The sequence below is a fragment of the Hemibagrus wyckioides genome, linkage group LG24 (genome assembly GCF_019097595.1).
Source record: "Hemibagrus wyckioides isolate EC202008001 linkage group LG24, SWU_Hwy_1.0, whole genome shotgun sequence".
NCBI classification, from domain to species: domain Eukaryota; kingdom Metazoa; phylum Chordata; class Actinopteri; order Siluriformes; family Bagridae; genus Hemibagrus; species Hemibagrus wyckioides.
Window position 1 is genome coordinate 19392456 of NC_080733.1, and position 15000 is coordinate 19407455.

The 15000-nt window shown below is 43.1% G+C and overlaps 1 protein-coding gene across 1 annotated transcript in view; it reads right to left on the reverse strand.

The window, feature by feature from the left end:
* The window catches only part of prcc (proline rich mitotic checkpoint control factor), a 30662-nt gene that overhangs the window by 502 nt on the left and 15160 nt on the right, over positions 1–15000 (reverse strand). The window contains exons 4-7 of the mRNA XM_058377214.1: positions 14158–14247; positions 1545–1691; positions 1273–1338; positions 1–382 (exon numbers count right to left, since the gene is read on the reverse strand). The exon at positions 1–382 is cut by the window's left edge and continues 502 nt beyond it. Of these exons, the coding sequence (XP_058233197.1) occupies positions 296–382; positions 1273–1338; positions 1545–1691; positions 14158–14247 (390 nt within the window). The 3' untranslated portion in view covers positions 1–295. The remainder of the gene's footprint in view (positions 383–1272; positions 1339–1544; positions 1692–14157; positions 14248–15000) is intronic.

Consider the following 15000-nt stretch of genomic DNA (forward strand, 5'->3'; position numbering starts at 1 on the left):
CGGACGACTTCCACGTGCTAAACTGGCGGCCATATACGTCTCAACCTCGGAGCAGCACGGAGTCTGGGATTCGGCTGTGATGCAGGTCATGGGGAAGGAATAAATGGGCGTGGCCAACTTCTGGTACATTTGAGCCTTTGGGCAAACACACACACACCAGCCGGATGTTTCCTCAATTTACACAACATGGAGTGAAACAATTCTCAGACCAACATGTACATCTACACACACACACACACGCGCGCGCACGCGCGCGCACACACACACACACACACACACACAGACAGCTGTTCCTCTAGAAGCCATATTTGGCCTGAGTCTGTCTGCGAGTGAGTTTATTATCAGACCAGCTGTTCTTCAGCTCCATCTCCCGCTCCTTAGCCTGAAGAACAAAAACACACACATCATTTACTTACACACACACACCACAACATCCTGTAAATAACACACTAATAATGAGATCAGATAAATAAACAAAGAGACTCAGACTCAGACCGGTGAATCAGACAGAGAGAGGTGAATCAGACTCAGAGAGGTGAATCAGACTCAGAGGTGTGAATCAGACTCAGAGAGGTGAATCAGACTCAGACAGGTGAATCAGACTCAGACAGGTAAATCAGACAGGTGAATCAGACAGAGAGAGGTGAATCAGACAGAGAGAGGTGAATCAGACAGGTGAATCAGACTCAGACAGGTAAATCAGACAGGTGAATCAGACAGAGAGAGGTGAATCAGACTCAGAGAGGTGAATCAGACTCAGAGAGGTGAATCAGACTCAGACAGGTGAATCAGACTCAGACAGGTAAATCAGACAGGTGAATCAGACAGAGAGAGGTGAATCAGACTCAGAGAGGTGAATCAGACTCAGACAGGTGAATCAGACTCAGACAGGTAAATCAGACAGGTGAATCAGACAGAGAGAGGTGAATCAGACTCAGAGAGGTGAATCAGACAGAGAGCGGTGAATCAGACTCAGAGAGGTGAATCAGACTCAGAGAGGTGAATCAGACTCAGACAGGTGAATCAGACAGAGAGAGGTGAATCAGACTCAGAGAGGTGAATCAGACTCAGAGAGGTGAATCAGACAGAGAGAGGTGAATCAGACAGAGAGAGGTGAATCAGACAGAGAGAGGTGAATCCGACTCAGAGAGGTGAATCCGACTCAGACAGGTGAATCCGACTCAGACAGGTGAATCAGACTCAGACAGGTGAATCAGACTCAGACAGGTGAATCAGACTCAGAGAGGTGAATCAGACGTGAATCAGACTCACTTGATGAATCAGGTATGTGATCTGGTGTTTGCGTCTCTGCTGTCCTGTCGGCTGATCTCCTTTTTTCTACATAAACAAATAAAAGATATAATAAAATATTTACAAAAATGTCAGGGGTGTACTCACTTTTGTGAGATACTGTATATATGTGAGGGTGTATATTTGTGTGTGTATATATATATGTATATGTATGTATGTATGTGTGTGTGTGTGTGTGTATGTGTGTATGTGTGTGTGTGTGTGTGTGTGTGTGTGTGTGTATAAACACTGACCTTACTGAAAGATTTGCGAGGCTCCATCTCTGTGGTCATGTTCTTCATTAACCACTGCTGATGGCCACTGAGCTGGTCATCACCTTTAATCTCCAGGAACTTTATCTCTTCTTTCCCTCGGTTCTGTTTCCCCTGTAGTCTGCGGAACTGAGACACACACACACACACACAAATAAACTTACGAGTTCATAAGATTTCATATTCTATTTTTCCGTAATGTATATGGGTGTTTTTAGATAGAAATAAAAAAGGCATTAGCATAAACAAACAGACAAACAAACAAATGTTTACAGGACAAATTAAAACATTACTCAAGAAATCTATCAGCAAATGTACATTTATTTGTGTGTGTGTGTGATGTGTTACTGTGTGTGAGAGATGTGTTACTGAGTGTGTGTGTGTGTGATGTGTTACTGAGTGTGTGTGTGTGTGATGTGTTACTGAGTGTGTGTGATGTGTTACTGAGTGTGTGTGTGTGTGATGTGTTACTGTGTGTGTGTGTGATGTGTTACTGTGTGTGAGAGATGTGTTACTGTGTGTGTGTGTGTGTGATGTGTTACTGTGTGTGTGTCTGATGTGTTACTGTGTGTGTGTCTGATGTGTTACTGTGTGTGTGTGATGTGTTACTGTGTGTGTGTGTGTGTGTGATGTGTTACTGTGTGTGTGTGTGATGTGTTACTGTGTGTGTGTGTGATGTGTTACTGAGTGTGTGTGTGTGATGTGTTACTGTGTGTGTGTCTGATGTGTTACTGTGTGTGTGTGTGATGTGTTACTGTGTGTGTGTGTGATGTGTTACTGTGTGTGTGTCTGATGTGTTACTGTGTGTGTGTCTGATGTGTTACTGTGTGTGTGTGTGATGTGTTACTGTGTGTGTGTCTGATGTGTTACTGTGTGTGTGTCTGATGTGTTACTGTGTGTGTGTGATGTGTTACTGTGTGTGTGTGTGATGTGTTACTGTGTGTGTGTCTGATGTGTTACTGTGTGTGTGTCTGATGTGTTACTGTGTGTGTGTGGTGTGTTACTGTGTGTGTGTGTGATGTGTTACTGTGTGTGTGTCTGATGTGTTACTGTGTGTGTGTCTGATGTGTTACTGTATGTGTCTGATGTGTTACTGTGTGTGTGTCTGATGTGTTACTGTGTGTGTGTGTGATGTGTTACTGTGTGTGTGTGTGTGTGTGATGTGTTACTGTGTGTGTGTCTGATGTGTTACTGTGTGTGTGTGTGTCTGATGTGTTACTGTGTGTGTGTGTGTGTGATGTGTTACTGTGTGTGTGTCTGATGTGTTACTGTGTGTGTGTCTGATGTGTTACTGTGTGTGTGTGATGTGTTACTGTGTGTGTGTGTGTGTGTGATGTGTTACTGTGTGTGTGTGATGTGTTACTGAGTGTGTGTGTGTGAAGTGTTACTGAGTGTGTGTGTGTGTGTGTGTGATGTGTTACTGTGTGTGTGTGATGTGTTACTGTGTGTGTGTCTGATGTGTTACTGTGTGTGTGTCTGATGTGTTACTGTGTGTGTGTGTGATGTGTTACTGTGTGTGTGTCTGATGTGTTACTGTGTGTGTGTCTGATGTGTTACTGTGTGTGTGTGATGTGTTACTGTGTGTGTGTGTGATGTGTTACTGTGTGTGTGTCTGATGTGTTACTGTGTGTGTGTCTGATGTGTTACTGTGTGTGTGTGGTGTGTTACTGTGTGTGTGTGTGATGTGTTACTGTGTGTGTGTCTGATGTGTTACTGTGTGTGTGTCTGATGTGTTACTGTATGTGTGTGATGTGTTACTGTGTGTGTGTGTGATGTGTTACTGTGTGTGTGTGTGATGTGTTACTGAGTGTGTGTGTGTGTGATGTGTTACTGTGTGTGTGTCTGATGTGTTACTGTGTGTGTGTGATGTGTTACTGTGTGTGTGTGTGATGTGTTACTGTGTGTGTGTGTGATGTGTTACTGTGTGTGTGTCTGATGTGTTACTGTGTGTGTGTGATGTGTTACTGTGTGTGTGTGATGTGTTACTGTGTGTGTGTGTGTGATGTGTTACTGTGTGTGTGTCTGATGTGTTACTGTGTGTGTGTGATGTGTTACTGTGTGTGTGTGTGTGTGTGATGTGTTACTGTGTGTGTGTGATGTGTTACTGAGTGTGTGTGTGTGATGTGTTACTGTGTGTGTGTCTGATGTGTTACTGTGTGTGTGTGATGTGTTACTGTGTGTGTGTGTGATGTGTTACTGTGTGTGTGTGTGATGTGTTACTGTGTGTGTGTCTGATGTGTTACTGTGTGTGTGTCTGATGTGTTACTGTGTGTGTGTGATGTGTTACTGTGTGTGTGTGATGTGTTACTGTGTGTGTGTCTGATGTGTTACTGTGTGTGTGTCTGATGTGTTACTGTGTGTGTGTCTGATGTGTTACTGTGTGTGTGTCTGATGTGTTACTGTGTGTGTGTGATGTGTTACTGTGTGTGTGTGTGATGTGTTACTGTGTGTGTGTGATGTGTTACTGTGTGTGTGTGATGTGTTACTGTGTGTGTGTGTGATGTGTTACTGTGTGTGTGTGTGATGTGTTACTGTGTGTGTGTGATGTGTTACTGTGTGTGTGTGTGATGTGTTACTGTGTGTGTGTGTGATGTGTTACTGTGTGTGTGTCTGATGTGTTACTGTGTGTGTGTCTGATGTGTTACTGTGTGTGTGTGATGTGTTACTGTGTGTGTGTGTGATGTGTTACTGTGTGTGTGTGTGATGTGTTACTGTGTGTGTGTCTGATGTGTTACTGTGTGTGTGTCTGATGTGTTACTGTGTGTGTGTGATGTGTTACTGTGTGTGTGTGATGTGTTACTGTGTGTGTGTGTGATGTGTTACTGTGTGTGTGTGTGATGTGTTACTGTGTGTGTGTGATGTGTTACTGTGTGTGTGTGTGATGTGTTACTGTGTGTGTGTGTGATGTGTTACTGTGTGTGTGTGATGTGTTACTGTGTGTGTGTGATGTGTTACTGTGTGTGTGTCTGATGTGTTACTGTGTGTGTGTCTGATGTGTTAGTGTGTGTCTGATGTGTTACTGTGTGTGTGTGTGTGTGTGATGTGTTACTGTGTGTGTGTGTGTGTGTGATGTGTTACTGTGTGTGTGTGTGTGTGTGATGTGTTACTGTGTGTGTGTGTGTGTGTGATGTGTTACTGTGTGTGTGTGTGTGTGATGTGTTACTGTGTGTGTGTGTGTGTGATGTGTTACTGTGTGTGTGTCTGATGTGTTACTGTGTGTGTGTGTGTGTGTGTGATGTGTTACTGTGTGTGTGTGATGTGTTACTGTGTGTGTGTGTGATGTGTTACTGTGTGTGTGTGTGATGTGTTACTGTGTGAGAGATGTGTTACTGAGTGTGTGTGTGTGTGATGTGTTACTGTGTGTGAGAGATGTGTTACTGAGTGTGTGTGTGTGTGATGTGTTACTGTGTGTGTGTCTGATGTGTTACTGTGTGTGTGTGATGTGTTACTGTGTGTGTGTCTGATGTGTTACTGTGTGTGTGTGTGTGATGTGTTACTGTGTGTGTGTCTGATGTGTTACTGTGTGGGAGAGTGTGTGTGTGTGTGTGTGTGAGATGTGGTACTGAGTGTGTGTGTGTGATTTGTTACTGAGTGTTACTGTGTGTGAGAGATGTGTTACTGAGTGTGTGTGTGTGTGTTACTGTGTGTGTGTGTGATGTGTTACTGTGTGTGTGTGATGTGTTACTGTGTGTGTGTGATGTGTTACTGTGTGTGAGAGATGTGTTACTAAGTGTGTGTGTTACTGTGTGTGTGTGTGTGTTACTGTGTGTGTGTGTGATGTGTTACTAAGTGTGTGTGTGTGTGTGTGATGTGTTACTGAGTGTGTGTGTGTTACTGTGTGTGAGATGCGATACTGTGTGTGTGTGTGTGTGATGTGTTACTGTGTGTGTGTGATGTGTTACTGTGTGTGTGTGTGTGATGTGTTACTGTGTGTGAGAGATGTGTTACTGAGTGTGTGTGATGTGTTACTGTGTGTGAGAGATGTGTTACTGAGTGTGTGTGTGTGATGTGTTACTGAGTGTGTGTGTGTTACTGTGTGTGAGATGCGATACTGTGTGTGTGTGTGTGTGATGTGTTACTGTGTGTGTGTGATGTGTTACTGTGTGTGTGTGTGTGATGTGTTACTGTGTGTGAGAGATGTGTTACTGTGTGTGTGTGATGTGTTACTGTGTGTGTGTGATGTGTTACTGTGTGTGTGTGATGTGTTACTGTGTGTGAGAGATGTGTTACTGAGTGTGTGTGTGAAGTGTTACTGAGTGTGTGTGTGTGTGTGTGAGAGATGTGTTACTGTGTGTGTGTGATGTGTTACTGAGTGTGTGTGTGAAGTGTTACTGAGTGTGTGTGTGTGTGTGTGTGTGTGTGTGATGTGTTACTAAGTATGTGTGTGTGTGTGTTACTGTGTGTGTGTGATGTGTTACTGTGTGTGAGAGATGTGTTACTGAGTGTGTGTGTGTGTGTGAGAGATGTGTTACTGAGTGTGTGTGTGTGTGTTACTGTGTGTGTGTGATGTGTTACTGTGTGTGTGTGTGTGTGTGTGAGAGATGTGTTACTGAGTATTACTGTGTGTGTGATGTGTCACTGTGTGTGTGATGTGTTACTGTGTGTGAGAGATGTGGTACTGAGTGTGTGTGTGTGAGAGATGTTACTGAGTGTGTGTGTGAAGTGTTACTGAGTGTGTGTGTGTGTGAGATGTGTTACTGTGTGTGTGTGTGTGTGTGTGTGAGATGTGTTACTGTTACTGTGTGTGAGATGAGATACTGTGTGTGTGTGTGATGTGTTACTGTGTGTGTGTGATGTGTTACTGTGTGTGTGTGTGTGTGTGAGATGTGTTACTGTTACTGTGTGTGAGATGTGTTACTGAGTGTGTGTGTGACATGTTACTGTGTGTGTGTGAGATGTGTTACTGTGTGTGTGAAGTGTTACTGAGTGTGTGTGTGTGAGAGATGTGTTACTGTGTGTGTGTGTGTGTGTGTGAGATGTGTTACTGTGTGTGTGTGTGAGATGTGTTACTGAGTGTGTGTGTGTGTGTGAGAGAGAGATGTGTTACTGTTACTGTGTGTGAGAGATGCGTTACTGTGTGTTACTGTGTGTGAGAGATGTTACTAAGTTTGTGTGTGTGTGTTACTGTGTGTGTGTGTGATGTGTTACTGTGTGTGAGAGATGTGTTACTGTGTGTGAGAGATGTGTTACTGAGTGTGTGTGTGTGTGTGTGATGTGTTACTGTGTGTGAGAGATGTGTTACTGAGTGTGTGTGTGTGTGTGTGAGAGAGATGTGTTACTGAGTGTGTGTGTGTGTGTGATGTGTTACTGAGTGTGTGTGTGTGTTACTGTGTGTGTGATGTGTTACTGTGTGTGAGAGATGTGTTACTAAGTTTGTGTGTGTGTGTGTTACTGTGTGTGAGAGATGTGTTACTAAGTTTGTGTGTGTGTGTGTTACTGTGTGTGTGTGTGATGTGTTACTGTGTGTGAGAGATGTGTTACTAAGTTTGTGTGTGTGTGTTACTGTGTGTGTGTGTGATGTGTTACTGTGTGTGAGAGATGTGTTACTAAGTTTGTGTGTGTGTTACTGTGTGTGTGTGTGATGTGTTACTGTGTGTGAGAGATGTGTTACTAAGTATGTGTGTGTGTTTGTGTTACTGTGTGAGAGATGTGTTACTAAGTTTGTGTGTGTGTGTTACTGTGTGTGTGTGTGATGTGTTACTGTGTGTGAGAGATGTGTTACTGTGTGTGTGTGTGTGTGATGTGTTACTGTGTGTGAGAGATGTGTTACTGAGTGTGTGTGTGTGTGTGTGATGTGTTACTGAGTGTGTGAGAGATGTGTTACTGTGTGTGTGTGTGTGTGATGTGTTACTGTGTGTTACTGTGTGTGAGAGATGTGTTACTGAGTGTGTGAGAGATGTGTTACTGTGTGTGTGAGAGATGCGTTACTGTGTGTTACTGTGTGTGAGAGATGTGTTACTGTGCGTTACTGAGTGTGTGAGAGATGTGTTACTGTGTGTTACTGTGTGTGAGAGATGTGTTACTGTGTGTGAGAGATGTGTTACTGTGTGTGAGAGATGTGTTACTGTGCGTTACTGAGTGTGTGAGAGATGTGTTACTGTGTGTTACTGTGTGTGAGAGATGTGTTACTGTGTGTGAGAGATGTGTTACTGTGTGTGAGAGATGTATTACTGTGTGTGAGAGATGTGTTACTGAGTGTGTGAGAGATGTGTTACTGTGTGTGTGAGATATGTGTTACTGTGTGTTACTGTGTGTGTGAGAGATGTGTTACTGAGTGTGGGAGAGATGTGTTACTGTGTGTTACTGTGTGTGAGAGATGTGTTACTGTGTGTTACTGTGTGTGAGAGATGTGTTACTGAGTGTGTGAGAGATGTGTTACTGTGTGTGAGAGATGTGTTACTGTGTGTTACTGTGTGTGAGAGATGTGTTACTGAGTGTGTGAGAGATGTGTTACTGTGTGTGAGAGATGTGTTACTGTGTGTTACTGTGTGTGAGAGATGTGTTACTGTGTGTGTGAGATATGTGTTACTGAGTGTGAGAGATGTGTTACTGAGTGTGAGAGATGTGTTACTGTGTGTTACTGTGTGTGAGAGATGTGTTACTGAGTGTGTGAGAGATGTGTTACTGTGTGTGAGAGATGTGTTACTGTGTGTTACTGTGTGTGAGAGATGTGTTACTGTGTGTGTGAGATATGTGTTACTGTGTGTGAGAGATGTGTTACTGTGTGTTACTGTGTGTGAGAGATGTGTTACTGAGTGTGTGAGAGATGTGTTACTGTGTGTGAGAGATGTGTTACTGTGTGTTACTGTGTGTGAGAGATGTGTTACTGTGTGTGTGAGATATGTGTTACTGAGTGTGAGAGATGTGTTACTGAGTGTGTGAGATATGTGTTACTGAGTGTGAGAGATGTGTTACTGTGTGTGTGAGATATGTGTTACTGAGTGTGAGAGATGTGTTACTGTGTGTGTGAGATATGTGTTACTGAGTGTGAGAGATGTGTTACTGTGTGTTACTGTGTGTGAGAGATGTGTTACTGTGTGTTACTGTGTGTGAGAGATGTGTTACTGTGTGTTACTGTGTGTGACAGATGTGTTACTGTGTGTGTGTGTGTAGCTGTCACTGATCACTATGTTGTTATTTTCTGTCAAGTCTTTCTGGTCTCCTGAAGCTGCAGTGATATCGAGCCGTGTGTGTGTGTTTGTAATTGAGGTGTGTGTGTGTGTGTAATTGAGGTGTGTGCGTGTGTAATTGAGGTGTGTGTGTGTGTGTAATTGAGGTGTGTGTGTGTGTGTGTGTAATTGAGGTGTGTGTGTGTTTGTAATTGAGGTGTGTGTGTGTGTAATTGAGGTGTGTGTGTGTAATTGAGGTGTGTGTGTGTGTAATTGAGGTGTGTGTGTGTGTGTGTGTAATTGAGGTGTGTGTGTGTAATTGAGGTGTGTGTGTGTGTGTGTAATTGAGGTGTGTGTGTGTGTGTAATTGAGGTGTGTGTGTGTGTGTGTGTAATTGAGGTGTGTGTGTGTGTGTGTGTAATTGAGGTGTGTGTGTGTGTGTAATTGAGGTGTGTGCGTGTGTGTGTAATTGAGGTGCGTGTGTGTGTAATTGAGGTGTGTGTGTGTGTGTGTAATTGAGGTGTGTGTGTGTAATTGAGGTGTGTGTGTGTAATTGAGGTGTGTGTGTGTAATTGAGGTGTGTGTGTGTGTAATTGAGGTGTGTGTGTGTGTGTAATTGAGGTGTGTGTGTGTGTGTAATTGAGGTGTGTGCGTGTGTGTAATTGAGGTGTGCGCGTGTGTGTAATTGAGGTGTGCGCGTGTGTGTAATTGAGGTGTGCGCGTGTGTGTGTAATTGAGGTGTGTGTGTGTGTGTAATTGAGGTGTGTGTGTGTGTGTGTAATTGAGGTGTGTGTGTGTGTGTGTAATTGAGGTGTGTGTGTGTGTTTGTAATTGAGGTGTGTGTGTGTGTTTGTAATTGAGGTGTGTGTGTGTGTAATTGAGGTGTGTGTGTGTGTGTAATTGAGGTGTGTGTGTGTGTGTGTAATTGAGGTGTGTGTGTGTGTAATTGAGGTGTGTGTGTTTGTAATTGAGGTGTGTGTGTGTTTGTAATTGAGGTGTGTGTGTGTGTAATTGAGGTGTGTGTGTGTGTAATTGAGGTGTGTGTGTGTTTGTAATTGACGTGTGTGTGTGTGTGTGTAATTGAGGTGTGTGTGTGTTTGTAATTGAGGTAGGTGTGTGTGTGTTTGTAATTGAGGTAGGTGTGTGTGTGTTTGTAATTGAGGTGTGTGTGTGTGTTTGTAATTGAGGTGTGTGTGTGTTTGTAATTGAGGTAGGTGTGTGTTTGTAATTGAGGTAGGTGTGTGTGTGTTTGTAATTGAGGTAGGTGTGTGTGTGTTTGTAATTGAGGTGTGTGTGTGTGTTTGTAATTGAGGTAGGTGTGTGTTTGTAATTGAGGTGTGTGTGTGTGTTTGTAATTGAGGTAGGTGTGTGTTTGTAATTGAGGTGTGTGTGTGTGTAATTGAGTTGTGTGTGTGTTTGTAATTGAGGTGTGTGTGTGTAATTGAGGTGTGTGTTTGTAATTGAGGTGTGTGTGTGTTTGTAATTGAGGTGTGTGTGTGTGTAATTGAGTTGTGTGTGTGTGTTTGTAATTGAGGTGTGTGTGTGTAATTGAGGTGTGTGTGTGTGTGTGTAATTGAGGTGTGTGTGTGTGTAATTGAGGTGTGTGTGTGTTTGTAATTGAGGTGTGTGTGTTTGTAATTGAGGTGTGTGTGTGTGTTAGTAATTGAGGTGTGTGTGTGTGTAATTGAGGTGTGTGTGTGTTTGTAATTGAGGTGTGTGTGTGTGTTTGTAATTGAGGTGTGTGTGTGTAATTGAGGTGTGTGTGTGTGTAATTGAGGTGTGTGTGTGTAATTGAGGTGTGTGTGTGTGTGTAATTGAGGTGTGTGTGTGTGTAATTGAGGTGTGTGTGTGTGTGTAATTGAGGTGTGTGTGTGTGTAATTGAGGTGTGTGTGTGTGTGTAATTGAGGTGTGTGTGTAATTGAGGTGTGTGTGTGTGTGTAATTGAGGTGTGTGTGTGTGTGTGAGAGATGTGTTACTGTGTGTTACTGTGTGTGAGAGATGTGTTACTGTGTGTGTGAGATATGTGTTACTGAGTGTGAGAGATGTGTTACTGAGTGTGTGAGATATGTGTTACTGAGTGTGAGAGATGTGTTACTGTGTGTGTGAGATATGTGTTACTGAGTGTGAGAGATGTGTTACTGTGTGTGTGAGATATGTGTTACTGAGTGTGAGAGATGTGTTACTGTGTGTTACTGTGTGTGAGAGATGTGTTACTGTGTGTTACTGTGTGTGAGAGATGTGTTACTGTGTGTTACTGTGTGTGACAGATGTGTTACTGTGTGTGTGTGTGTGCAGCTGTCACTGATCACTATGTTGTTATTTTCTGTCAAGTCTTTCTGGTCTCCTGAAGCTGCAGTGATATCGAGCCGTGTGTGTGTGTTTGTAATTGAGGTGTGTGTGTGTGTGTAATTGAGGTGTGAGCGTGTGTAATTGAGGTGTGTGTGTGTGTGTAATTGAGGTGTGTGTGTGTTTGTAATTGAGGTGTGTGTGTGTGTAATTGAGGTGTGTGTGTGTGTGTGTAATTGAGGTGTGTGCGTGTGTGTGTAATTGAGGTGCGTGTGTGTGTAATTGAGGTGTGTGTGTGTGTGTGTGTAATTGAGGTGTGTGTGTGTAATTGAGGTGTGTGTGTGTGTAATTGAGGTGTGTGTGTGTGTGTAATTGAGGTGTGTGTGTGTGTGTAATTGAGGTGTGTGTGTGTTTGTAATTGAGGTGTGTGTGTGTGTAATTGAGGTGTGTGTGTGTGTGTGTAATTGAGGTGTGTGCGTGTGTGTGTAATTGAGGTGCGTGTGTGTGTAATTGAGGTGTGTGTGTGTGTGTGTGTAATTGAGGTGTGTGTGTGTAATTGAGGTGTGTGTGTGTGTAATTGAGGTGTGTGTGTGTGTGTAATTGAGGTGTGTGTGTGTGTGTAATTGAGGTGTGTGTGTGTGTGTAATTGAGGTGTGTGTGTGTGTGTAATTGAGGTGTGTGCGTGTGTGTAATTGAGGTGTGCGCGTGTGTGTAATTGAGGTGTGCGCGTGTGTGTAATTGAGGTGTGCGCGTGTGTGTGTAATTGAGGTGTGTGTGTGTGTGTAATTGAGGTGTGTGTGTGTGTGTGTAATTGAGGTGTGTGTGTGTGTGTGTAATTGAGGTGTGTGTGTGTTTGTAATTGAGGTGTGTGTGTGTTTGTAATTGAGGTGTGTGTGTGTGTAATTGAGGTGTGTGTGTGTGTGTAATTGAGGTGTGTGTGTGTGTGTGTAATTGAGGTGTGTGTGTGTGTAATTGAGGTGTGTGTGTGTGTAATTGAGGTGTGTGTGTGTTTGTAATTGAGGTGTGTGTGTGTGTAATTGAGGTGTGTGTGTGTGTAATTGAGGTGTGTGTGTGTTTGTAATTGACGTGTGTGTGTGTGTGTGTAATTGAGGTGTGTGTGTGTTTGTAATTGAGGTAGGTGTGTGTGTGTTTGTAATTGAGGTAGGTGTGTGTGTGTTTGTAATTGAGGTGTGTGTGTGTGTTTGTAATTGAGGTGTGTGTGTGTTTGTAATTGAGGTAGGTGTGTGTTTGTAATTGAGGTAGGTGTGTGTGTGTTTGTAATTGAGGTGTGTGTGTGTTTGTAATTGAGGTAGGTGTGTGTTTGTAATTGAGGTAGGTGTGTGTGTGTAATTGAGTTGTGTGTGTGTGTTTGTAATTGAGGTGTGTGTGTGTGTAATTGAGGTGTGTGTGTGTGTAATTGAGTTGTGTGTGTGTGTTTGTAATTGAGGTGTGTGTGTGTAATTGAGGTGTGTGTTTGTAATTGAGGTGTGTGTGTGTTTGTAATTGAGGTGTGTGTGTGTGTAATTGAGTTGTGTGTGTGTTTGTAATTGAGGTGTGTGTGTGTAATTGAGGTGTGTGTGTGTGTGTGTGTAATTGAGGTGTGTGTGTGTGTAATTGAGGTGTGTGTGTGTTTGTAATTGAGGTGTGTGTGTTTGTAATTGAGGTGTGTGTGTGTGTTAGTAATTGAGGTGTGTGTGTGTAATTGAGGTGTGTGTGTGTTTGTAATTGAGGTGTGTGTGTGTGTTTGTAATTGAGGTGTGTGTGTGTAATTGAGGTGTGTGTGTGTGTAATTGAGGTGTGTGTGTGTAATTGAGGTGTGTGTGTGTGTGTAATTGAGGTGTGTGTGTGTGTAATTGAGGTGTGTGTGTGTGTAATTGAGGTGTGTGTGTGTGTAATTGAGGTGTGTGTGTGTGTGTGTAATTGAGGTGTGTGTGTAATTGAGGTGTGTGTGTGTGTGTAATTGAGGTGTGTGTGTGTGTTTGTAATTGAGGTGTGTGTGTGTTTGTAATTGAGGTAGGTGTGTGTTTGTAATTGAGGTGTGTGTGTGTGTAATTGAGGTGTGTGTGTGTGTAATTGAGGTGTGTGTGTGTGTAATTGAGGTGTGTGTGTGTGTAATTGAGGTGTGTGTGTGTGTGTGTGTGTAATTGAGGTGTGTGTGTAATTGAGGTGTGTGTGTGTGTGTAATTGAGGTGTGTGTGTGTTTGTAATTGAGGTAGGTGTGTGTTTGTAATTGAGGTGTGTGTGTGTGTAATTGAGGTGTGTGTGTGTGTGTGTAATTGAGGTGTGTGTGTGTGTGTGTAATTGAGGTGTGTGTGTAATTGAGGTGTGTGTTTGTAATTGAGGTGTGTGTGTGTTTGTAATTGAGGTGTGTGTGTGTAATTGAGGTGTGTGTGTGTGTGTGTAATTGAGGTGTGTGTGTGTGTGTGTAATTGAGGTGTGTGTGTGTGTGTAATTGAGGTGTGTGTGTGTGTAATTGAGGTGTGTGTGTGTGTAATTGAGGTGTGTGTGTGTAATTGAGGTGTGTGTGTGTGTAATTGAGGTGTGTGTGTGTGTAATTGAGGTGTGTGTGTGTAATTGAGGTGTGTGTGTGTTTGTAATTGAGGTGTGTGTGTGTGTGTGTGTGTGTGTAATTGAAGTGTGTGTGTGTGTGTGTGTGTAATTGAGGTGTGTGTGTGTAATTGAGGTGTGTGTGTAATTGAGGTGTGTGTGTGTGTGTAATTGAGGTGTGTGTGTGTTTGTAATTGAGGTGTGTGTGTGTTTGTAATTGAGGTGTGTGTGTGTGTGTGTAATTGAGGTGTGTGTGTGTAATTGAGGTGTGTGTGTGTGTGTGTAATTGAGGTGTGTGTGTAATTGAGGTGTGTGTGTGTGTGTAATTGAGGTGTGTGTTTGTAATTGAGGTGTGTGTGTGTGTTTGTAATTGAGGTGTGTGTGTGTTTGTAATTGAGGTGTGTGTGTGTGTGTGTGTGTAATTGAAGTGTGTGTGTGTGTGTAATTGAGGTGTGTGTGTGTGTGTAATTGAGGTGTGTGTTTGTAATTGAGGTGTGTGTGTGTGTGTGTAATTGAAGTGTGTGTTTGTAATTGAGGTGTGTGTGTGTGTGTAATTGAGGTGTGTGTGTGTAATTGAGGTGTGTGTGTAATTGAGGTGTGTGTGTGTGTGTGTAATTGAGGTGTGTGTGTTATTGTGTATAGTCAGACTCACTGCTTCATCGTTGAAGAGAGTAGAAGATTCTGCTTCCTCCTGCTCCAACCCCGAGTTCTGCTCCTGATAGAAACCCTGGGGATAAAACTCCTGTAGAGCACAGAGAAGCAGCAGGTGAAGTGACCACACTGTATTCACACACACACACAGTAACATCTCACACACACAGTAACATCTCTCACACACACACACACAGTAACATCTCACACACACAGTAACATCTCTCTCACACACACACAGTAACATCTCACACACACAGTAACATCTCACACACACAGTAACATCTCTCACACACACACACAGTAACATCTCTCACACACACACACACAGTAACATCTCTCACACACACACACACAGTAACATCTCACACACACAGTAACATCTCTCACACACACACACAGTAACATCTCACACACACAGTAACATCTCACACACACAGTAACATCTCTCTCACACACACACAGTAACATCTCACACACACAGTAACATCTCTCTCACACACACACAGTAACATCTCACACACACAGTAACATCTCTCTCACACACACACAGTAACATCTCACACACACAGTAACATCTCTCTCACACACACACACACACAGTAACATCTCTCACACACACACACACAGTAACATCTCTCACACACACACACACAGTAACATCTCACACACACAGTAACATCTCTCACACACACACACACAGTAACATCTCACACACACAGTAACATCTCTCACACACACACACACAGTAACATCTCTCACACACACACACACAGTAACATCTCACACACACAGTAACATCTCTCACACACACACACACAGTAACATCTCTCACACACACACA